This window comes from Nycticebus coucang, chromosome 13 (genome assembly GCF_027406575.1).
Source record: "Nycticebus coucang isolate mNycCou1 chromosome 13, mNycCou1.pri, whole genome shotgun sequence".
Lineage (NCBI taxonomy): Eukaryota > Metazoa > Chordata > Mammalia > Primates > Lorisidae > Nycticebus > Nycticebus coucang.
In genome coordinates, this window is record NC_069792.1 from 29175939 (window position 1) to 29201679 (window position 25741).

The window sequence follows — 25741 nt, forward strand, 5'->3', positions numbered from 1 at the left end:
TGATGGGTGTTTGAAAAATAGTAGATGTTGTTATTAACTGTATGTGTTTTGGAAGCAGCTATTTAAGATTTGGGGATACTCTCCCCTACTTTAGTATATAAGTAGAGTAGGAAGAATTTCAGCCAAAAGTTTAAGATCTTCTAATCTTAAGCCATTTTCAAAAGTATTCTTCTTGTTTATATAATACAACACCTGTGAAATGAAAAGGTTTGACTTAATCTGAAAGAGGGAGTGGAAACTAACGCTTTCCTAACATCTAAACCCTAGCTCTCTACCACCTTCAGTAAGCTACTTCAGGGCTCTTTGCCTTACTTGCCTCATCTATGAAATGGGTTTATTAATCCTGTCTATTTCTTAGAATAAACATATTTATGAAGGCAAAATAATTAGAAATATATTGGCATGTAATAAGCACCATCATTTAGAAGTGTTAACTTGTAGTAGCAACAGCAATAGTGATAGTATTATCAGCAATACTAAATATTATATAAAATTATAATTTGTATGATAACTTTTCTGTAAGATAAAGATCATTTTATAAATGGGAGAATTCGAACTCAGACTCACTGCCACAAAGCTAATCAGTAGTTGTTGGCATTTGAATCTAGATTCATCTGAATCCTGCGAACCATACCTTTAGTGTTAAATCATCATTTACCTTTCTGAACTTTTTTTGATTCCTGAAGTTTCAAAATGGGGATTCAGTCAAATGTCCCCTTGATACTAGATAGCTAAACATTGGTCAAATTAAATTTTTAGAGGGAAAATTATATTAACCCATTTATCTTAGTTGCTGTATTCAAGAACTTTCATAAATTGAATATCATCCTTGGCTCAACTTGCTAATGTTACATTTTTTACCACAACTCATATGTTTAGAACATTCAAACTTGTATCAAAAATTATTTGGCAGTTATTCATAGGCATTTGACAGAATTCATCTCTTTTGAAGGAACTATCAATTTAGACTTTAAAAAAAGTCGAAGCCTTTCCGAGTGATTAACTTATAAATTTCATGCAGAGCATGTATACATATTTTCATTGATTTTACATTCTCTCAGGATACCGTTAGTAAATGCAAATCCTTTGGTTTATCCTCAGCTTTGACTACTATTTGTTGTCAGATTTAAAATAATTATTTGAACGTCTCTGCAGCTTCTCATTATTTTTCTAATCATGCAAATAGATAGTCTGGGAAATAAATTCTTATTCTTTAATACATTTTAATTACTCTGTCTCTTTTTTCTAGAACTAACATCAAATCTCGGAATTCCACACCACCTAGCTTGGCAAGAAATCCTACATCAGGTGTGCTTACAAACAAAAGAAAAACATACTCTGAGGGCTACATAGCCAGGTATGTTTAGCTGTGCTACCCTAATAATTAGAGTAAGAAATGAGAGTATGTAGTTTTCCAAGAACCATATACAAAGGTAGGTAACAAGCTATTTATAGAAAACCTGGTTTTTCCTTTGTTGTATGAGTTAATCTGGCTTTTAAATATATTAGAGAAATAGCTTGGGCATAAATAATGTTTCCTATTACTTGTTACCATTATTGTGGTAAAGGCTCAAAGATAATTTGTTGAGTTCTGCATTTATTTGGGCTTTTGATATATTAACTTTAACCGCAACTGGTTAATTTTACCTATATACAAGTAGAATAGTAGACTCTTTTGAACCACTACTATTAAAATTTTCAGCAACATTTTAAAACTTAAATATATCTTCTGAAAGATTATATTGATACTTCCTTTTCTAATCTGTCATGATATTTACTCAACTTTGCCACTGTTTTTAAACATATAATGAACTTGTCTCAATTGTAAATATTTATGATTCACATATATACCTCAACTTATTCAGAAAATTTTAAGGCAAGCTATATAAATCCATGAAGTACAATAGAACTTGAGAAGCAAAGAGAATGAGAGCTTCAAACAGCCAGAGAAAAAAGGGCATTACTTAGATAACATGAAGTACGCCCATATGGTACACAGTTCATTAGTGACCCTCATAGCTAAAAGACAATGGAATAAATATTTTGAGAATATGGAAGGAAAATAACTCTTGATATTGGATTGTATAACAACTGTACCAGTGGTTCTCAAACTTCAGTGTGTATCAGAATCACCTGGAATGACAATTAAAAGAAATTATTCACCCTACCTCAAGATTTCTGATTTAGTAGGTCAGGGTAGGACGCAACATTTTATATGTACAGCAGACTCTCAGATGACACTGGTGCTACCAGATCAAGGATGTCATTTTGTGAAATTTAAATTATTCCATGAATAAGAGTGAAATATAAAACAAGAAGTATTGAGAAAATTTATGTTGTATAGAACCTAATAAATGAACATCCAAAGGCTGACTCTTAGGAACAAGAAAATTGACTTGAGAAGGAAGAGGAAATTCAAAGGAGGAATGATGAACAAAGAAATTGGCAATTATTTAAATAAATCTAAGCTAATATTGAGTATATGAAATAAAAACAAATGAAATAAAAATACAGAGCACAAATTCCTAGAAAAATATAACTTCCTAAAACTGATTTCAAATGAATTAGAAAACTAAACAAACTTATAATAATTTAATAAACTGAATCTATAAATACGGCTGTCTCTTCACAGTACGTGTGTGTGCACATGCATACAAAATAATGTCATGATGGGTTTTCAAGGTAAGGTGTGCCAAGATTTTTCAGGGAAGAGTGGTGAGAAATAATAATCCTCATCTTTTTTCAAAAGATTAGTAAAATCTTGATACCCAGACTAATAAAAGAGAGTAAAATTATCATTGATATTATATATGAAGTTGAAAATATTAGTACTTGAGTAAAACCTCCACAAATTGCAGCAAATCCAATCGTAAACTTAATGAAATTCATGAAACTTTAGATTTATCCCAGAAAATAAGATAATTGTAACATTTGGAAGTGTATTAATATAATTCATCACAGATTAAAGAATTAAAAACTTTGGTCATTTCAATAAATACAGAAAAGGTACTCAGTAAGATTCATCATTCTTGATAAAACAAAAGCTTTTAGAAAATTAAGAAACTGAGGGAATGTCATTAAACTTACAAAATATATTTGCTGCAACATGTCAGTGTTCTTAATGACATATAACAAATATTTTATATAAAAGCAGAAGTAACATGAAACTATCAGCTGTAATCATTGCTATTTCATGATAACCTAGCAAATATAGTAGGACAATAAAAAGAAAATGACAAATTTTGGAAATAAAGACACCAAACTATTTTACAGATTAAATGATTATATAATATATATGTGTATATATATAAAACCTCCCCCAAAAGACTAATTATTGAGTACATAATAGCAAAGTCTAAAGAAATTTTCTGGATGTGAGGTCAGTATAATGAAAGTTATTAGAGTCGGGCGGCGCCTGTGGCTCAGTCGGTAAGGTGCCGGCCCCATATACCGAGGGTGGCGGGTTCAAACCTGGCCCCAGCCAAACTGCAACCAAAAAATAGCCGGGCGTTGTGGCAGGTGCCTGCAGTCCCAGCTACTTGGGAGGCTGAGGCAAGAGAATCGCTTAAGCCCAGGAGTTGGAGGTTGCTGTGAGCTGTGTGAGGCCACGGCACTCTACCAAGGCCCATAAAGTGAGACTCTGTCTCTACAAAAAAAAAAAAAAAAGAAAGTTATTAGAGTCTATTTCCCACAACAAACAGAAAATGAAGTTTTTTGGAAGGATCCACACACAAACACATGCAAATTCAAGGTAGTACAATCATAGGAATCAGTTTAAAGGCCAAGCACTTTATGGGGGCAAGACATGATTGCAAGAGGGACTTTACCTAACAATTGCAATCAGTGTAACCTGGCTTATTGTACCCTCAATGAATCCCCAACAATAAAAAAAAAAAAAAAAAAAAAAAGAAAGAACTTTAGAGACATTGAAGAAATTCTATATAGAGATGCAGGCTTACCTTGTTTTATTGTGCTGTGCTTTTTGTGTTCCACAATAAAATAAATACTGTATGTTTTACACATTGAAGTTTTGTGGCAACTCTGTCTCAGGCAAGTCTATGATGCCATTTTTCCATAGCTTGTGCTTACTGTGTTATCTGTGTCACATTTTGGTCATTCTCACAGTATTTCAAACTTTCTTATTATTATTATACCTGTCAAGGTGATTTGTGATCAGAGACCTTTGCTCTTACTATTGTCATGTTCAGGGTCACCAGAAACCATGCCTAATTAAGACATCAAACTTAATTGATGTATTTTGTGTATGTTTCAGCTATCCCACTGACCAGCATTAAACCATCTCTATCCCTTTCCTCCAGTCTCCCTATTCCTTGCAATAAAAGAATATTGAAATTGGGCCAGTTAATAGTCCTACAGTGTTCTCTAAGTGTTCAAGTGAAAGGAGGTATAACTCTCTCACTTTAAATGGAAAACTAGAGGTGACTAAGCTTAGCGAGGAAGGCATATCAAATGCTGAGATAGGCTGAAAGCTAGGTTTCTTGCCCTCTGCAGACTTTCAAGTCTTACTATTTAAGAAACACATTGTGTAGGACTATTGTAGTCATACTGATTCCTCTGATGGATGTGGACAAAGTAAATTAAAAACCTTCTGGGAGAGATTCACCATTCTTCATGCCATTAGGGATGTTTGTGATTCCAGGCTCAGCATCTGTAGCACAGTGGTTATGGCACCAGCCACATGCACCGACCAAGGTTGGCAGGTTTGAACCCAGCCCTAGCTAAACAATGATAACTGCAACAAAAGTAGCCGGGCGTGGTGGTGGGTGCCTGTAGTCCTAGCTACTTGGAGGCCGAGGCAAGAGAATCGCTTAAGCCCAAACGTTAGAGGTTGCTGTGAGTTGTGACGCTACAGCACTCTACCAAGGGTGACATAATGAAACTCTGTCTCAAGAAAAAAAGAATATTTGTGATTCCTGAGAGGAGGTTAGAATGAATATCTCCTTAATAGGAGTTGGGAAGAAGTTGATTCTAACCCTCATGGATAACTTTGAGGGCTTCAGGCCTTTATTGGACTGAATAACTGCAGATCTGGTAGAAATAACAAGAGAATTGGAATTATAAGTGGAGCCTAAAGATGTGAATGAATTGCTGCAATCTGAGGATAAAAATGGATAAGGAGTAGCTTCTTAGGCATGAGCAAAGAAAGTGGTTTCTTGTAATGGAATATACACCCAGTGAAGATGCTTTGAACATGGTTGAGATGACAACAATGGATTTAGAGTATTACATAAACTTCGTTGATAAAGCAGTAGCAAGATTTCAGAGGGTTGACTCCAATTTTGAAAGATCTACTGAGGGTAAAATGCCATCAAACAACATCACATGATTCAGAAAAATCTTTTGTGAAAGACAGAATAAATCTATGCAGCAGACTTCATTGTTGTCTTACTTGAAAAAATTGTCATCACTACCCCAATCTTTAGTATCAATCAGAGCCAACGTCATAATTAATTAGTTGCAGTGATTAAGACAGTGTGATCTTAACTCAAAGATAAACAAACAGAAAAACTAGTGCTGCAGAAGACTGTAAGGATAAAATGAGAGAGCTTGAGAGTATTCTCTCTCTCTCTCTCTCTCTGTCTCTCTCTCTCTCTCTCTCTCTATATATATATCAGCAAGTTATTATCCAGGATTTTGGGGGAATTTCTACAAATTTTCTACAATTTTAAAATAGTACTTATTTTATTTTATTTGTAGCTATTGTAAGTGGAATTACTTTTTGGCCATTATCCATTCTAATAGTTTTTATATGGAGTCTTTATTTTCCCCCAGAATATTATGGGTGTTGTATATGGATATATATTTAGATGGAGTCTCACTTTGTCACCCTCAGTAGATTGCCCAGGTGTCACAGCTCACAGCAACCTCAAACTCCTGGGCTCAAGTGGTTCTCTTGCCTCAGCCTCCCAAGTAGCTGGGACTATTTTTAGAGACAGGGTCTCGCTCTTTTTCAGTCTTGTCTGGAACCTGTGAGCTCAGGGAATCCACCTGCCTCAGCCTCCCAAAGTGCTAGGATTATAGGCGTGAGCCACTGCGCTCGGCCCAGGGGATATAAGTATTTTTCATTATTTACATTAATTATTTTTGTACAATTTGAATTGAAGTTACTAGTGAGTGTTCTTCTCACCCCGATAGTGTTCACTGTACCTATTACATGTGAATTTACCCACCCCTCCTGCCCCTCCCACCTGCTTGCTTTCCATTGAGTTTTTACTGCCAAATGTACGCATGGGTATTGATTGACTAATTCCAGTTTAATAGTTCATATGGTGTTTCTATTTTCATTATTGTGAAACTTCACCTAGAAGAATGGTCTTCAGTTCCACACAGGTTGTTGCAAAAGGTAATAGTTCACCATTTTTTATGGCTGAGTAGTACTCCATGGTATACATATGCCAGATTTTATTCATTCTTGTATTGAGGGGCACTTGTCTTGTTTCCATATCTTTGTGATTGTGAATTATGCTGCAGTAAACATTTGACTGTATCTGTCTTTTTGTCTTGTTGATAAAATGACTGTTTTTGTTTGGGGGAAATACCCAGTAGTGGGATTACTGGATCAAATTGCAGGTTTGCTTTTTATTTTTTAGATATCGCCATACTTTTCCAAGAGGTTGTACTAGTTGGCAGTCATACCTACAGTGCATAAGTTCCTTCCCTCCGCTTCCATGCCAACATCTGTTTGGGATCTTTTAAATAAAAGCCATTCTCATTGGAGTTAGATAGTAACTCATTGTGGTTTTGATTTGCATTTCCCTGAAAATTAGAGACATAGAGCATTTTTTCATATGTTTATTGGCCATTAGTCTATCTTGTTTTGAAAAGTTTCTTTTCATGTCTTTTGCCCACATTTTTGTTGGGTTGTTTGATTTTTTTCTTGCTGATTTGCTTGATTTCTTTATAGATTCTAGTTATCAGGCCTTTGTCAGATACATAGCATGCAAATATTTTCTCCCTTTCTGCAGGTCGTCTGTTTGCTTTGTTGATCGTTTCCTTGGCTGTGCAGAAGCTTTTTTATTTAATCAAGTCCCATTTGTTAGTTTGTGTTGTTGCTGTGTTTGCCTTTTGGGTCTTCTTTATAAGTTCTTAGCCTATGTTGATATCTGTAGGAGATTTTCCAACATTACCTTCTAGAATTCTTACAGTTTCATACCTGAGGTTTAAATCTGTTTTCCATGATGAAATAATTTTTGTGAGTCATGAGAGGTGCAGATCCTATTTCTACATCCAGTTTTGTAGCACTGTTTATTGTATAGGGATTCTTGTCCCCAGTGTATGTTATTATTGGCTTTGTCAAAATTTCAGATGGCGGTTTCAGGATGGGTTTATATCTGGGTTTTCTGTTCTGATCCATTGGTCTGTGTCTCTTTTTTTTTGTGCCAGTACCATGTTGTTTTGGTTACTGTGGTTTTTTAATATAGCTTGAAGTCTGATAAAGTGATGCCTCCCTATTTGCCCTTTTGGTTTAAAGTTGCTGTGGGCTCTCTTCGGTCTCCATATAACATATGATTATTTTTTCCAGATCTATGAAAAATACATTGGTATTTTAATGGGGATTGCATGGACTCTTTAGATCATTTTGGGTGGTATAGATGTATTAACAGTGTTGATTCTGCTAATCCATGAGCATGAGGAGTATTTAGATTTCTCTAAATATAAGATCATATTTTCTGCAAAGATAATTTAACTTCTTCCTTTCCAATTTGGATGCTCTTTATTTCTTACTCTCATTTGATTGCACTAACTACAACTTCCAGTGCTATGTTGAATAACAGTGGGCATCTTTGTTTTATTCTAGATCTTAGAGAAAAGGCTTTCAGTTTTTCTCCATTCAGTAGTCTACCTATCATATATGGCTTTTATAGTGTTTAAGTAAGTTCTTCTAAACATAACCAAAGAAGTGAAAGATGTGAAAACTATAAAACATTGTGAAAGAAATTAAAGAGGACATACAAAAAAAGGAAAAATATTCCATGCTCATGGATTGGAAGAATCAGTATTGTTGAATATACTACCCAACGCAATCTACAGATTCAGTGAAATCCTCATCAAAATAAAAATCACATTCTTTACAGAAATAAATAAAAATCCCAAAATTTATATGAAATTACAAAAGATCCAGAATAGCCAAAGCCATCCCTAGAGAAAAGAGCAAAACTGGAAGAAATAGTTACTCAACTTCAAGTTACATGACAGAGCTATAGCAACCAAAATACCATGACACTGGTATAAAAACAGACACAGCCCAACAAAACAGAATAGAGAACCCAGAAATAGACCCACAGCATCTTTGGGTCTTCTTTATACATTCTTTGACAAAATTGTCAAGAACGTACATTGGGGAAAGAACAGTCTCTTCACTAAATGGTGCTGGGAAAACTGGATATCCATACGCAGAAGAATGAAAGTGGACCTGTATCTTTCACCATATACAAAAATCAAATCAAAGTGGACTAACAACTTCAGTCCAAGACCTAAAACTATGGCACTACTAGAAGAAAACATTGGGGTAATGCTTCAAGACATTGATCTGGGCAAGGATTTCTAGACTTATATCCCAAAGCACAGGCAGCCTAAGCAAAATTGGACAAATGGGATCACATCAAGCTAAAAAGCTTCTGTACTGTGAAAGAAACAGTCAACAAAGTAAAGAGACAACCCACAGAATGGGAGAAAATATTTACATCCTACCCACTTGACAAGGAATTAACAACTAGGATATATAAGAAGCTCTAACAACTCACTAGGAAAAAGTCAAATAATCCAATTAAAATATGGCAAAGGATCAGAATAATCATTTCTCAAAATAAGACAAGAGGTATATGAAAAAATGGTTAACAACATTCGTTGTCAAAGAATGCAGATCAAAGCTACAATGAGATATCATCTCACCACAGTTAAAATGTCTTTTTATAAAACAGACAGGCAGTAATGGATGCTGGGGAGGATGTAGAGAATGGGGATGTACATGGTGGGAATGTAAGTTATTAATAGTGTAGCCACTAGGGCGAACTGTATAGGGGTTCCTCAACAAACTAAAAATAGAACTATTATATGAATAAGAAAATATCAAAAAGAAATGAAATCATTATATCAAAAAGTTACCTGCACTCCCATGTTTATTGCCATGTTATCTGTACTCCCATGTTCACCATAGCCCCTAGATTTGGAATCAGCCTAAGTGTCCATCAGTGGATAAATGAGTAAGTAAAACTTGGTATTTATGCAAAGCGGTTATTATACATAGCATAGCCACAAAGAAGAATGAAATCCTGTCATTTGCAACAACAAGGTAGAACTGGAGAAATTATGTTAAGTGAAATAGAAAAACAGAAAAACAAAGAAGGAGAAAGGGGTGGGGAAAGGAAGAGCAGAGAAAGGGAAGGGGCTTGGTGTGTGCCACACCTTTAGGGGTAAGACATGATTGCAAGAGGGACTTCACCTAACAGATGCAATCAATGTAACCTGGTTTATTGTACCCTCAATGAATCCCCAACGAAAAACAAAACAAAACAAAAAAAACCCAGAAAAACAAATCTCACATTTCTCACTCGTATTCAGGAGCTAAATATTAAAAACAATTGATCTTGCAGAGGCAGGGAATAGAACATAGAATGTTGGTTACTACAGTCTGGGAAAGGTAGTGGGGGAGGGAAGATAAAGTGAGATGGTTCAAGGGGACGAAAATATAATAAGAATAAACAATATTTGATAGCATGAAAAAGTAATTATAATCAGCAATATTAAATAACTAAGAGTGGAATTGGAATGTTCTTAACATGAAGAAATGATAAATGCCTGAGGTGATCATTACCCCATTTACTTTGATTTGATTCATTCACATTATACGCCTGTTACAAAGCATTACATGTACTATATGAAAATATATAACTGTTATGTGCCTATAGTAATTAAAAATTAAAAACGTGAACCCATATGGTAGACAAGGGCTTTGAATTTTGGTAGGGATAAGGAATAGGGATCAGTTAATTCTCAGTAGAAATTCAAATGGCAAAAAAGAAAAACCAATTATGAAAAGATGTTCAGTTTCACAAACAATGAAGAAAATCCATGTAGACTACCATTTCACTCTCATTAGACTAACAAAAATGAAAAACTCTCGACAATATACATGATATTGAGAAACTTCATATGCTACTAGTGGGATTATAGATTTGCCAATTAATATGTGCAGACATTTGGCAATATCTAGTTAAGTTATAGTTTTGATATTTTGTTAAATATTTGTTAATGTTAAAAAATTGTTAATGTTTGTATGAGAGTTGATTTCCTTATTAAATGTGAATACTTCAGTGTTGAAATGATCTTTTAGTCATTTGAAGTAGTTCTCATATTTTTCATTGACAATAAAACTGGTGTATGTTTCCCTGCCACTCTCTCTGGATGGGCGGTTATGCCATCTCATTCATTAGTATCTTCTTTGCAGTTTAAAGGGATTATGCTGACGTTAAAAACCTGTTCTCAATATCTGAGGGTATATTCCTCAATGCAGAATACTGTAGTAATTGTATGACCTCCTTAATGGGGCTGATAGTAAAGAAGTAATATACAATATTGACATTTTGTCTTTTTTATCTCTATGACTTTTAGATTTCCCTAGTGACTTTTACTAGAAAGTCTAGTGATTTTTTTTTTAATCACCCCTAACTAAACTGCTGGTATGAAAGAAGCACCCAAATTGAGGCGCACCTTAGAATTATTTAGTAACTACCTCTGTGGAACAAATATTCTTTTCCCAGTAATGTCATGCTTATAATCCCTCCAGCAGTTAAGCATTCCCTTGATGGTGACTTTAAAGTAAATATCACGTTCTCAGAATATATACCAGGAGGGAATAAATATAAAGACATTCCTACAGGAATCAGATAGCAGTTCCTCTAATGAATACTTCGTTAGTGGAATCTGTATTTTTTCAATGTCTGGCTTCTATGATGAAACCCTTTTAATCTCAGGCACTTCAGGAGCATCTAGCCTTTTTTCTTCACTGCCACACATTGGAAGAACAGTTGTCTTGGGCCACTCATTAAATACACAAACAGTAACAGAAGGTGATGAGCAAAAAAGGTCCATGCATAGTTTTCACAATATCCAACACCACAGATAAGCAAAATAGTACTCACATAATCCACAGGTGGACAGCAGGTTGGGCGCTCCTGTGTCTAAACTTTCCTCACAGTGGATAGTTCTTCTACCATATATTTACATTTATTACTATGTTTTGTTAATAAATCTCACTTTGTCAGAGCATGCAAAAGAGCTTGTTAAGTATTTATTGCACTACAGTAATTTAACATAATCGAGTAATAAAATTAAAATTAATAAAATATATACTAGAAATATATTCCCATAATCCTTGCGATGAAGAGGAGAGAACTGCAGCCAGAAGATCTCCATCTTTCCTCAGAGTTGGGTTCCAGTTTGTCTTTATAGTTGGTTTTACAGAAAAGATGCTATAAGTTTTCACTCCGTTCCCAGTATAATAAATGCCTAGCCTGAAGAAAAGATGGGAAGCAAGGCTACATGATAAATGCTTACAATAAATTCTCCTAAGAAGTTGAATATAATGTTAAAGAAAACATTTGGAATAATAGCAACAAAGATTCTTTTTTCATTTGAACAGAAGAATATTAAAAATGAGATTAAACAAGCTTTTAATTTTACTTACTATGTCCTGTGTGTCCTGCTTCTCAGGGGTTATGCATTGAAACTACTGATGTGAATTTTTTCTTTTCGTTCTTTCTGTACTTCTTCAGACCAGATGGCGACTACGCATCTTCAATTAATGGTGGAAATATTAAAAGCATTGAAGGAAATTCATCCGGACACTTACCAAAATTCTGCCATGAGTGTGGGACTAAATACCCTGTGGAATGGGCCAAGTTCTGCTGTGAATGTGGCATTCGAAGAATGATTCTGTGAACAGAATCACAAAAGAAAAAGAGCCAAGTTGAGAGTTTTGTGATTATTGCTGCTTGGGCAGCTAGAGCACTTCCTCTAGTTATTTTGTGCTAAAAACATTCAAAATACCTTTTTCAGTAATTTTTGGAGCATTATCTTTTGCCTATAATATGTGTATGTGTGTATGTATATATGTGTAGATATACTGTAGATAGTAAATTCTTGATAACCCTGACTGTCCCTTTCAAGGAAATATTCATTTATCTGTCAGAAATAATTTTAAATAGAATCATTAATTTAGTATTACTTTTCTGTTGTCTTAAAGCACATTAAGTATATTCCATACACACTCATACACTAGTGCTTAGCCCTTCAAGCTTTAGGATAATCATAACTTTGAGCAAACATTGGAATAAACATTTATATTATTGATGCCTATTGTAGGTATTATAGTGGGATGGATGCTGGAAATTTTATAAATGAGCTGAATGTTTTTACCTCACAATTAGGTATGTGAGGTCATTTTCTTGTTGAGCTCTTCAAAACTTATAAATCCTATAAAATAAGAGGAAAAGCCTATTAAATTATATAATTTAAAGCTCTTTACCCATTCTATGAAAATGTATTATGCCATCTCCTTTTGAGAAAGATAAAACTAAAAATACAAATATATCCAATACTATTGGATATATTCTATGAAAAGTACTATGCCATCTTCTTTTGAGAAAGATCAGACTTAAAATACAAATATATCCTATTTATAACCAAACGAATTTCTTTTTACCTCTATGTATTAGTTGAACATATATTCTTTCTACTTCTAATTGTGTTTCTAGATTTCATGTTTTTCTTTTTTCACCCGTAACCTGTTTGAAGAGTAGTTTTAATTAACTATTTTTTGCAGTATTTGAAATTGCAATTATTTAACATAAGATGCACGGATATCCTCGCAAAATCTTACATGTTTAAAAAAATTTAGCTTCTAACATCTAAATTTAGAAGAATTAATTTAATGCATTTTAAGACAAACCACATCACCTAATAAGTAGTAATTGTGGTAATTAATCATTAGGGCAGAGTACAGGTAAAATATATATTTGAATTTTAGTTCCTTGAAGTAGCTAGACATAGTTATGAGTAGACTGCAAATATCTAACTTTCTTATTCAGTTTCTTCTTTCGTGTTTAATGTTGAAATACCATGTCACAATAAAAAATTGTTTTAATGCATAACTGACATATTATGTAATTAAAATATACACAAAAATATTTTTTTCTCTTTAACATTACCAAAACACAGCTTTTAATCATTGTCACTTTCCATGTAACAGTATTTAGTAGTAGATCTTCTTGATGGCTTGTGTAGCCATATTCAGTAATTTCGTAGTAATTTCTTTCAGTTGGACCTGAGAAAGCTTTGATCTATTAAAAAAAAAACAAGGAAAACTTTTATATTCTATATAAGTTTTAGTTTTTTAGTTTTGATTCTGATCAACTGTAAGGATCATTGTAAAGATTTTTGGCTTAGAATTTCTCTGAAAATTATTCAGTTTTTTTGGTTATTGTTTCTTTGGTCAGGGGTTATAAATTTAGTGGTCGTAAGAATAGTCATTTTACTTACCTTATAGTTTCTATCCTGATTTTTATTAGTTTCCTCTCTTCCAAGTTATGTTTATCCAGTCATATTGGTGGGAAAAAAATGTTCATCAACTAGAATAAGCTGTAGTGAAGTTAGAATACTAATGTACATATTAGATTTCCGTTTCAATATCCTCTGTCCTAATCGTTTTAAATTATATGAAGAACTTTAAACTTTGTTTTATTGAGGACTGAACACTGAATATTTTCTAAGAACACGTAATTTTTTTGTCTGCCCAAGGGACTGGTAGATAAATAAGTTTGAATTAAATAATTGGCACGTATTTGTTTCTCACTGAACTTTACAGTAGCAAATAAATTTTATAACATACCACATGGAAATGAGATGGTAGGACATCATTCAATCCCACAGCCCAGAGATTATTATAGACAGTAGGTGAAATATATTTATGACTTATGAAATAAGTTGTGACAATGTATTTAAATTCATTTTTGTATTACTTGCATATGTTATTCTGATGTTGATTTGTTGTGCAATAGTTCAGTTTTAAAGAAATCTTTCTATGCATCATTTATTTTTATTTATTTTCACATGTATTTGATAGTGTAGTAGAATAAAAAAAGATTGTAAGCCTAAATTAAAAATGTAAAAATTGCTTAAATTTTATTCTGAAAGTTATTAGCTTGAAAAAGTAAGATGATTGTGGCAACTGTTGTTTCTTGTTCACCATATTTTTTTTTTATTGCAAATGATGTCTTCACTTTTGAACCTGTTCAATAAAGACGTGAAGCATAAAAATAATAGTTGGTATTCACTGATGTCCTTTAGCTAGACATAGATGGATAAAAACCCACTGAGGAGGCACCTGTGGCTCAGAGGAGTAGGGTGCCGGCCCCATATGCCGGAGGTGGTGGGTTCAAGCCCAGCCCCGGTCAGAAACTGAAAAAACGATAAAAATCCACTGACATATAAAGTATATATAACATCAAAAATAGACATTTTTAAAATGAAAAATGCTTTCATTGGCTATATTTTTATACCATCAACTTAAAAATGTATTTACTATATGGATTGACTTGTTTTATGACGTCAAAGTATAAATATATTTAAAGATGTTTAAGGCATAGAAACATTTTTTCATATCCAATAAAATTTAGCAACTGAAAACATTTGTGATGTCAAGGTTAACAGGAAATGTGGACATTTCTAATTAAGTAATACACAGTTTAATGGCTCTTTGTAATGGTTATTAAATGATTTGGACCAGAACTTTAAAAAGGAGTTATATAGCAAAAATATGAGCAGATTAGCCATGTTTAATTTGTACTCAGTTTTCCTGTAGCTATAGGTGAACAGTTAACATGGTACATAGACCATGAGTTGAAGCTCAGGAAATAAAAAAAGTACACAGGTCCAAAGAATCAGCAGAGCTCTTGGATATTTATTTTCATTCCATGTATATGTATTTTATATGGTAAGAATGTTTTTAGTACTAAAGTGGGTTGATTTTTTTTTCCAACTGACTTTATTATTGAATAGAGCAATGGAGAATTATTAAAGTTAAATGATAGCCACACTCATTTTTATTTACAAAACTTTCAGTTAAATATTCAGGATGCTCCTTATTTACATATAATTTTGCTGAGCACATGTATGAGTTGCTTCTTTGCCACTAGAGGGTGTCTTTGGATAATTATTATTTTAAAGGCCTCTCAGCAATGTAGGTATTTTTATTATTTTTTTATTTTTTACCATATGAAATTTCAGAGACTTATGATGGTAGTATTTTTGTGATTTTAATAAGATGTGGATACTTCGAAATCTAGTTGAGGTCATTTGGAGCACCAACATTGTAATAATTGATACGAACAATTTAATAGTCACACTTTCCAATATTTTTTAGCAAAAATAATGCATCTAAAGCATATCATATTTAGAGCACAATTGCAAAGTTATGGAACCAACCTAAAAGCTCACCAACTGATGATTGGATAAAGAAAATGTGGTATGCATGTAGCATGGAATACTCCTCAGCCCTTAAAAAGAATGAAATAATGTCTTTGCTGCAACTTGGATGGAATTAGGGGCTATTAATCTAAATGAAGTAACCCAGAAACAAAAACACCAAACACTGCATGTTCTCCCTTATAAGTGGGAGCTAAGCAGTGGGGACGCTTTGTCAAACAAAGTGACTTAATGGAAACTGGAGACTCAGAAGGTGGCAGCTGGGAGGTGCAGGATAAAAAATTACCTATTGAATAAAGTGTATACTGTTCAAGTTGACAGGTACACTAAAAACCTAGAATTACTTTATAATTCATCCATGTAACCAGAAACTATTTGTACCTTCTAAATCAATTAAAAATATATAATACATTACCAAATACATATAATGTTATTAACATTTTAAAAATACATAATACATTACCAACTACGCCTTTAAATATTATTTAACAGTAATATTTTATCTTAGTTGTACGATAGTAAATTGTAATCTTTACCAATATTTCATTTTAGTTTTACAACCATTTCATAAGTTTTAATCTTCTTTAAAATACTAATATTTCATCTTAGTTGTACAACTTAGTTATAATTTTATTTAAAGATCTTCCCAACCTCTTAGCTTAACATTATCTAACATATGAGAAGGGCAGCTATTTAAAATAGTGTCTAATACGTGGGCCAGCTAATGTAAGGTGCATGAAGGGAAAGCTTTATACCCACTTCTAAAAATGCTTCATGTACTCTTCATGCTGTGAAATACTGGAGGATCAAGAGAATAAATAACATGTGATTAAGTCCCCGTTCTCAAGTTGATATAATTTATTTGGAGAAGATGATTTGTAAAAAGGCAATTACATCTTAAGAAAATAGAAGTGATGTATGTCAATGGAAATATTCTTTATCACGAAGGTACCTATAGGGTGTTGCACGAGTATTAAAGAGGGACAAGAGTTATATGCATACAGCTGATCATTTCCTGTGTTCTTCTTTATTCTGACGCTTAGGTGGACATGTGAAAATTATCAACAAGAACTGTGTTACCTTTAGTGGGGAAAAGGGAAGTGGCTGTGGAAAGAATGTGTATGTGGTGGGACCTGTTGGATCTGTAAAATGTGCAGAGCTTCATAGTCCTGAGGACTGAGTAAAAACCACATTGAATGAAAGTTCCTGATAATTGCATCTGTTCTGTCTCATCTCCCTCTTCCCAAACACCTCTATTTCTGTGCTTATATTGAATTTGCAGCAATAAGGCTGAGGCTAGGAGAGAGCAATAATGCTGAGTACTGTAGAGTTCACCTAGCCACGGATGCTGGTTTTCACATCTACAGCAGTATCAAATTGTTATAAAATCGAAATCCTGCCGTGCGGCATTAAGATGTAAGCCCTTATTTACTTATGGTAGAAATATGAATCAATAATACTTTTTGAAAGGTTAAATAAGTTTACTTTAAAAGCCTTTAAATATTTATGCCTCATAACCTACTGACTTTATTTCTAGAACACATTTCTAATACTGGGGTCCTGCCCCGGGGGCAGGGCCCATTAAGACCTGTGGATCTGGCGGCAACCGACTGAAGAAATATAAAGTTAGAAACGACAAGAAAGAAACAAGACACACAGTAGAATTTTCAAAGGTGGGAACTCAGCAGACCACCACCCTTTTGTGGGGTTCCGGGCAATAGCCCAGGTACAGTTCCACTCAGCTTTTATTGAAGGCTATTTGCTCATTAGCCCAAGGGTAAGCTGAGGAAGAGAGCAAAAACTCCGCCAGTTTCTCTGAGTGAGCATATCAGCTCCTATGGTTTCTATAATCATTAACTTTAAGGGTCTGAGCAGCTTTGAGAAATCTGGCACCTGAGTCTTGTGTGGGGGCAGCCTCCTGTCTGTGGTCACACACACAGATTCCCAGGGAGGTATTAATCTCTGCTAGTTCACGGTCAAGTAAAACACCACTGGCGTCAATTTCCTCTGAAGAATTAGTGGGAGAGAGGAATTTTCCTTTCATCACCATCACAGAAGGTCTTCCTCTGAGATAAAGAATATAAGCCCTCCTACCCATATTTCAGGGCTTAAGTTGTTCCCTTGATCTCTGCCTCAGCCAAATACAGATCGCCACAATGGGTATTTGCTTTGACTGTTTACTAGGGAGTAAACAGCCTGGATAATGTATCTTTCCAGGCCTTACCATAGCATCTTCTGTGGCCATTATTTTCGCCAGAGTGTTTGCAGACCCAGCAGGGATGTTTGTGAGCTGTATCCCCAATAAGCCAGAGCTCTAGGAAAAGCAGGAAACTTTCTTTAGATAAGAAATTTAGCAGGGGCTGGTTTAAAGGTAAACTAGCTGACTTTCCTTTGTTCTGACTCACTCAGCTTACTTTTTAATTTTTCCCTTTTGCTGGGGGTGTTTTCTCTTGCCAATAATGGGGTCTTTGGTCCCCATTCTGCCTGCACATTCTTAGGGAAATAGTCTGAAATATAGAAAAATATGTATGCCGAACATGATTAATAACACCAGTGATAAAAACAGGAAAATCTAGTAAATTAGTCATGAAAGCAATTTCAAATAGTTTGTCATGGCATAACAAATATGGCCTATGCCTTATTGGTAATTTTTCTGTTAGCAATAAAGCATAACATTATGCATGTGTATAAAATATGATTCCAATTATGTAAAGAAAAGCACAGATAAAGGCTGGAAATGTATGCGTGAATGTATTTGCTTATTTTTACTAAATGATATTTGGTAAGTTAAAAATTTTTAAAGTTTTTACATTGTCAGTTTTTAAAGGAATGCATATTTCCTAGTTGTTAAAAAGCAAAGAATGGTTTTGCAGAATTTATTACTCTTGTAACAATATTTTATCTAAAACTGCTACCTCTTCCAGTGTTTTCTAACTTTTACAAAATAGATGATACCATATGATCAATTAAGCTAGTTTCTTGTTATACCTTTACGGCTGAAAGTGGTCAAGTCTAGCTATAATTTTAAACAAATATTAATTTATTTTTCCTAAATGTCATCTAAGAGAATATTTTAAAATAGGCTTTTGGGGTTTTTTTCATTGCCTTTTTTATGCCTTATGATTGGAAGAGTTCAGGTAATACAAGTAGAGTTTTATTTCCTAGAACATAAAATAAAAAACTTGATTTAAATATATATGATGTGTTTTGCCATGTTATTATTGAGCTGAAGGGGAAATATGTGCATATTTCTACATATCCATATCTAATATGAGATATTTAGATCTGTTTTCATATATTTACCTATTTAAAAGTTAACATGTAAAAATATTCTCTTTATTCTTGTTTTCTTTTATTAGTTATTTTAGTCAAGGAGAATTCTTTAAGAATCAGATATATATCTTAAATATATATGTTAAAAATATTCTCTTTATTCTTGTTTTCTTTTATTAGTTATTTTAGTCAAGGAGAATTCTTTAAGAATCAGATATATCCTATATCTTAAATATATATGTTTACTACTCTTCCCAAACTTACAGTACTTACAAGGAAAACTCACATAAACTTTGCAAGAAACATTAGGAATTTCAAATTTTAACCACTAATTCTTCATCTGTGACTCACTTTGGAAACATGTTATGTCAAAACTTTATTGAAAACAATAGTTTTTCAATAATGTATTACTATGGATGAAATCATAGCGATGTTTGAATAAGTGACGCGTGCTAGACTAGCTCTGTATCCTCTCTGAGGCGCCACATTCTCACGGTCTTCCCATTTAGTAAGCATTGTTATGGTTGTCCCTCTTGTTTCAGTAGAAAGAGTGCTTAGGGTCTTATTCACTGGCTCAGACACTACCATAGTTTAAGTAGAAAACATTGGACAATATTAGAAATAAAACACTACCCAAGTCATATCTACTAGTGAAAAATTATCTTGATGTGTGATGCATTTCACACCTAAATGTTAGCATTGTCGGGTATGTATCATGTGTTTAGTTAGTATCTTTTGGAAATCCTCCTGTGTTTGGTGAATTTTCCATATTCAGTTTCACTGCTACAAGTCACAGAGATTAGTTCTCCATGCTTTCTTACAGCTAGAGAGTAGTCACGTGCCTTGGGACTGCTGAATAGACTTGAATTCTGAAACACGTCACGTGGAGCATACATGGCCACCTGTGCTTCCAAGTGAACATGGTGGAGTTTATGGAGAGACACTGAACTGCAAAGGTAGCAGTGGCAGAGTCAAGAAGTGACACCCTAGCTGCAAGATGTAGCCTGTTCCCCATGGCAGCAATTTAGCTGATTGTCGTCGGCTGCCGTAGACAGTGATTATAATTTGGGCATTGTTTCTGCCTAAACAGCCTCGGAACTTGACTATCTGGCTCTCCCACAGATTCTGTGAATTTCCCAATAGCTTTTAATAAAATCCTTTTTCTTTAAACAAACTAGATTGGGATCTGCTGTTTGCTCTCATGAAGTCTTCAACAAACAAATTTGGTGTAATCTCATGCTTCCCTTTTAAAATATCTGTGTGATGGGGGAGATGTTAAAACCATATTATACCAGAGGGAATCCTCAATCTGCCTACTGAGTTAAGACATCTTTTTTATCCCAACGTGTTAGATAATCACAAACTCAATTTAAGAAATATTCGTTGAGTGTAATTATACCTATTTTGCAGATCTAATTTAAGGATTACCAGTAATATGTATAAAATTGTTGCCATAATGTCTGATACTTAACAGACTCTTAGTAAATGGTGTAAGTTATTTATAATTTTTTGGTTATATGTTGATATTTTATTTAATTCCTGCCAGGCACTATTCTAAGTGCAGTGAACAAACCAGTCAAAAATCTTTCTCTTTTGAAGTTCACATTCTGGTGTTGGAAGACAGAAAATGAAAACAATAAATAAGTAAATATGCTTTATTTTAGATTTTGACAATGCTATAGATAAAAAGCGCGGGGGTTAGAAGGGTGACATGATGAAGAATGGAAGTGAGTTACAATCTACATAAGTATTCAGGGATTATTTCATTAAGAAAGTGATGTTTGAGCATAGACCTGAAGAAGGGGGTGAGCCATTATGGTTTATCCTTTTTGTTTCCTGCACTTAATATCTTATTGAATTATTTCCCCTGAACTTGTAGTGTTTTCTGTAAAAAGGAGTATTCAGTATGTTTGAAACATGCAAGTGGACAAGACAGGACTTATTTCATGTGGAGGGTAAAATAAGTGCGAAGGCTTTGTGGTACCTCTGGAGCTCAGTGCCTCTGCAATGTGTGCCTGGAGGAGATTGAATAGAACATTAAGTCAGGTAACCAGGGGGCCGGATTGCGTATGCTGTACAGGCCGTTACTATGACTCTGGCTTATTGTAAAACAGGAATTGATCCAGCTTAAAGACAATGTGAATATATGTTCCTTGGCCCTTAAATTGGTGAGAAATAAAAGCAAGAGAAAATAGGTGTCACCCGCTTCTCCCTAAAGTAGCCACAAGTATTGATAAAATTAAGTATTCTTAGTGCTCAGCTTTTAGAACTCAACTCTGCATTACATTATATAATGTAGAGTTGGAGCAAAGAAAGTTGTTCCTCTCCAACCTGAATATAACATAAAAGCAGTTTCCTCAGTTCACAATCATGCCCCGAGTCCCTCATCTCCCATTCGTATGCCTGCTCATTAGAAATAAAACCCTATGTCCATTCTTGTGATGTTTCACTTCCAGTTCATACAGTGCACATTAACTCTGACTCAATCTGTACAAAAACAAAGTATGTAAATAAAAGATGTGTACCCCCTAATATTGTTAAATAAAAAATTAGACATCTTCAACAAAAAAGAAATAAGACCCTTTTTTTGCTATTGACTCGTCTACTTTGACTTGCTAAGGAGGCAAGTTTAGCCATTAATTCTGCTTTCTTAATGTAGTAACTGATGTAGGGTATATGGAAATAACCCTTTGTAGTATCTTGCAACTTTTCTGTACATCCAAAATTATTTCAAAATAATAAAAGTTAAAGCTTGTGCATCACACAAATTATAGAAGTCAAACATCAGATAATTTATTTATTTTATTTTTTTTTTTGTAGAGACAGAGTCTCACTGTACTGCCCTCGGTAGAGTGCGGTGGCATCACACGGCTCACAGCAACCTCTAACTCTTGGGCTTACGCGATTCTCTTGCCACAGCCTCCCGAGCAGCTGGGACTACAGGCGCCCAGGCGCCCGCCACAACACCCAGTTATTTTTTTGTTGCAGTTTGGCCAGGGCCGAGTTTGAACCCGCCACCCTTGGTATATGGGGCCGGCGCCCTGCTCACTGAGCCACAGGCGCCGCCCAACATCAGATAATTTCATAAATTATTTTTATGAAGACATTATGTACTGTAGCTGAAGAATTCGGTTTTGATGATTTTGATTTCATTTATGAAATGTATAAATATTGCCAATCGTGTGTTATATGTCAAAAATTTGAGAATAAAATATTTTCAAATGTCTCCTTTTTGAAGGGGCTTTCCTGGTTCATCTAATCTAAACTGCCACCATTATTCACCAATCTTTCTGATTTCTCACAGAGCCTGTTTTCTGAAACAATTTTGTTCACTTGTTACTATTTTCTCTCCTGAGGTATATGCTCCACAAAGGCAGGGACTTCATTGTACCCCTAGGACAAGAACTGGCACATGATGGAGACAGATGCTTAAGTATTTAGTAAGTAAATGAATTATCTGTATTTAGGTTGTGTCTTCCCATTAAGTAACCCGTATTCCAAAGCTGGAGCTTCTTTGAACCCCCACTTGGCTGTGAACAGATTAGTCACAACCCTGGTATCAGATAATTTACCCAGAGTGAGAGTAGCACCCATTTTTTAAGCAGAAAGAAGCACTAGGCAATCATTAATAATTTTCATGGCAAAAGACAAATCCACTATTTTTGAAAAGAAAAGAAAGAAAGGAAATGGATTTGTCTTTTGCCATGAAAAATTGTGTATTTTGACGACAGATGATCCTGGTTCTCCTGGAAGGCTTTCACCACACCTGACATGGCTGCTCTGCAAAGTGAACTCTTTCCATTAATGATAGTGTTTAGAGCACTTCCAGAATATATTATAAGGTTTTTCTCTCCAATTAAATTTTTAGGTTAAGTGTTCTCTTTTGAGTTGTGTTATTTCCAATACCCTATATAAGAAAATTTGTGATGAAGTTTCAAATGTGGAAATTGGCAAACATATGTCTGCCTCCTCCATGGCAGCACATGGAAGGTTACTGAGAGTGACTTGAGCCGAGCAGTGGAGGCACCCAGGCAGGAATGGCCAACTCCACCTGGGAGGGTATGGGAAGGCTTCAGAAAGGATGTGGCCCTTAGATTGTGTCTTGAAGAAAAAGGAATAAATCAACAAGCAAGAGTAGGAAATCCTAAGTTGTAAATGTTGTCACTTGCCTTAACTTTCTTCATGTAAAATATCATATAAAATTAATTTCCTTTTAGAATAGTAATGACAGAACCCTAACCTCTCCCTACATTAGAAAATTTCTGCCTTGTACACTTCTTTCTTACCATTTTGTAAACAAAGCATGTAAAACAAACCCCAGTTTACTCCACGAACAAAATAGTCATTTCGGATCTGTCTCAAATATTTAGCTAATATTGTCGGTCTAGCTAAATAAATATATTTTTATATCTAGACACTAAAAACTGTTGGAATTGGCAATTATCAATGCACCTACCTATGTTTTCAGAGATTGGTCAGAATGAAAGCTGAGAGATGTTTGCAACAAATTAAATTTAGAAATCAAAGAAAATTCCATGGAGGTTTTGAGAACACAATGCCCTGGAGTCTTAAATTAGTTATGTTTTATAGTTCTATCATAGCCATCTTTAAGTAACTTATATTTCAATATGTAAATGTATTTCCTAGATTATTTGGAATTCGATAAAATAATGGAATAATACAATTCATCTTATTTACTACCATACGTCTAGCTTTTCCCATGAGGAGGTGAAGGGAAAAGTTCATACAATCTTTTGGGGGAAAGAAAAAAAATTTAAATAAATTACTTAAATGATATGAGGACAATTAATGACAATTAAGGTTATGGGTGGGGAAAACAGAAAGAGGGACGGAGGGAGGGGGGTGGGGCCTTGGTGTGTGTCACACTTTATGGGGGCAAGACATGATTGCAAGAGGGACTTTACCTAACAATTGCAATCAGTGTAACCTGGCTTATTGTACCCTCAATGAATCCCCAACAATTAAAAAAAAAAAAAAAAAACCATCTTAACAAGCAAAAAAAAAGAAAATTAAAGTATTAAGATGAACCTGTCAAATAACAATGCATGATGCAGGAAATTAAATGCTATGGGCAACAAGGGGAACAAATATTAATGATATCTAGAATTACCATGGAAGTCATAGCAAATGAAAAGAAAGGAATTGAGATGCCTCTTGAAGTCTGAGCAAGACATGCACAGATTATGGAAGAACTTTCTAAGCAGTGAGAACATAATGAATAAAAATGTGAAGACTGCATGTTCAGAGCACCATAAAGACTCTCTGACTTAGAGCACAAGTCACTCACCTTAAAGACTATCTATTTAGCACTATGTGCTTCTGTAAAAATATTAATATAGTGTAGAAGGGTTGACAAAATGTACTTCTTAAACCTGCTGTCAATGAAAGTATGGCCTAGTTCATATACACCATGGATGAACTTTAAGAAAATTATCTTAATCTTAAAAAGAGTATTTTCTTCAACATATTCTTTGAAAGCCTTTTTTTTCAAGCTTTTTAAGTAAAACCCTTTGTAGAAAGCAGCATTTCCCTTGCTATCTGAACCTTCTATTAATTACATTAACCTTGTGTTCAGTTAGTGGTTTTTACGTAAAAGTGTGTTCTATAATCAAGTAAGTTTTAGAAATGCTACATTAATGTTAAATTTTTTTGAACCTTTATGAATGAATTTTCAGAGCCTTTAATTTATTTATATTCATTGTAAGTCTCCCAATGAAAATTTAACTGATCTCCAAACTTAAAATCCTTCCTCTTATTTTATTATTCCTTTTCGTAGTATTAGAAAGGATTGGGGTTTCTTGAGACAAATTTAGAAAATACTGATTTAAAGCATCTGTATATATATTGGGGAGAAAATGTTTAGTGAGACAAGTCTAAATGTGGGTAGAGATAATAAAAATACAATATGCAAGATCATTATTAGCCCACCCACCATGCTAGTGGCTAGGAATAAAGAAGGGAAATAGAATCAGAAGAGTGTGGATAATTTTGCACAGGCACCTGGCACACGGTGCCTGTGTACATGGTGAATAAACAGGCACCTGGTACATGGTGAATAAACCTTTTCGTGTGACCTTTCTCTAAAATTCAAATCTATCATAAACAAATGATAAAAACCAAAATTTTAATAATTCTTTTAACAAGTATTTAAAATATGTTGCCTCTTATTTTGCCATTATCTCAGAATTTTTGAAAGATACTGTTAACATTATAGATAGCCTTCAAGGAACCATTTCCAAGGATGGTTTCAGTGTTCAGCTTTAGAAACAATTTCCTATCTAGCTGATAGTTTAACAAAAGCACTAATTCATAAAGATAGAGGTGTACCAGAATGTTGACCATTATTTTATGCTGTAAAGAACAAACCAACTTAGAAAAGTTCATCTGAAGAAAGAAAGAGAGTTTAGTGAAGAATCATTTGCTCCTAAAAAGTACTTGTCAGCTCCTTTTCTGGAGTTAACGGTGATAACCAAACAGAAATAATTCTCGATTCACATCTCCATTCATGGGGCAGTCCAGTAAACACCATACCAAGTGTCCATACAATTTTATACAGCTATCTGCATGAGTGAGGATGAAATGCCATATGGGTTGGGGAAAGTGTCACCACCGCACACTGGGGTGTCACCAGAACTTCTTCTGTAAATCAAATCAAGCAAGTCAGCACTTGGATAAGCAAGACAGTGAAGAGCAGGCATGAAGGAATCGCAGACCGGGAGCTGTTTGAAGACTTTGGCCTTCCTACAATAGTGTTGCCATTTCCCTTTACGAATAAGACTTTTTTTTTTTTTTTTAAAGGACTTAAAGGTAAAAAGTAGTGTTCTTGCTCTTATACAGTTTTGGGGCCCCAGTCTCATGTTGATTCTTGGTAATAAGGTCGTATATTAAATGGAAGATCAGTGGTAGTGTAGTATTAGATTTCTATCTTGAAACTTCTGTTAGG

At 34.3% G+C, this 25741-nt stretch overlaps 1 protein-coding gene across 1 annotated transcript in view; it reads left to right on the top strand.

Annotated features, from left to right (window-relative positions):
• The window catches only part of ZC2HC1A (zinc finger C2HC-type containing 1A), a 45985-nt gene extending 33525 nt beyond the window's left edge, over window positions 1-12460 (top strand). The window contains exons 8-9 of the mRNA XM_053559435.1: window positions 1250-1357; window positions 11796-12460. Of these exons, the coding sequence (XP_053415410.1) occupies window positions 1250-1357; window positions 11796-11961 (274 nt within the window). The 3' untranslated portion in view covers window positions 11962-12460. The remainder of the gene's footprint in view (window positions 1-1249; window positions 1358-11795) is intronic.
• Window positions 12461-25741: the final 13281 nt, after the last annotated feature.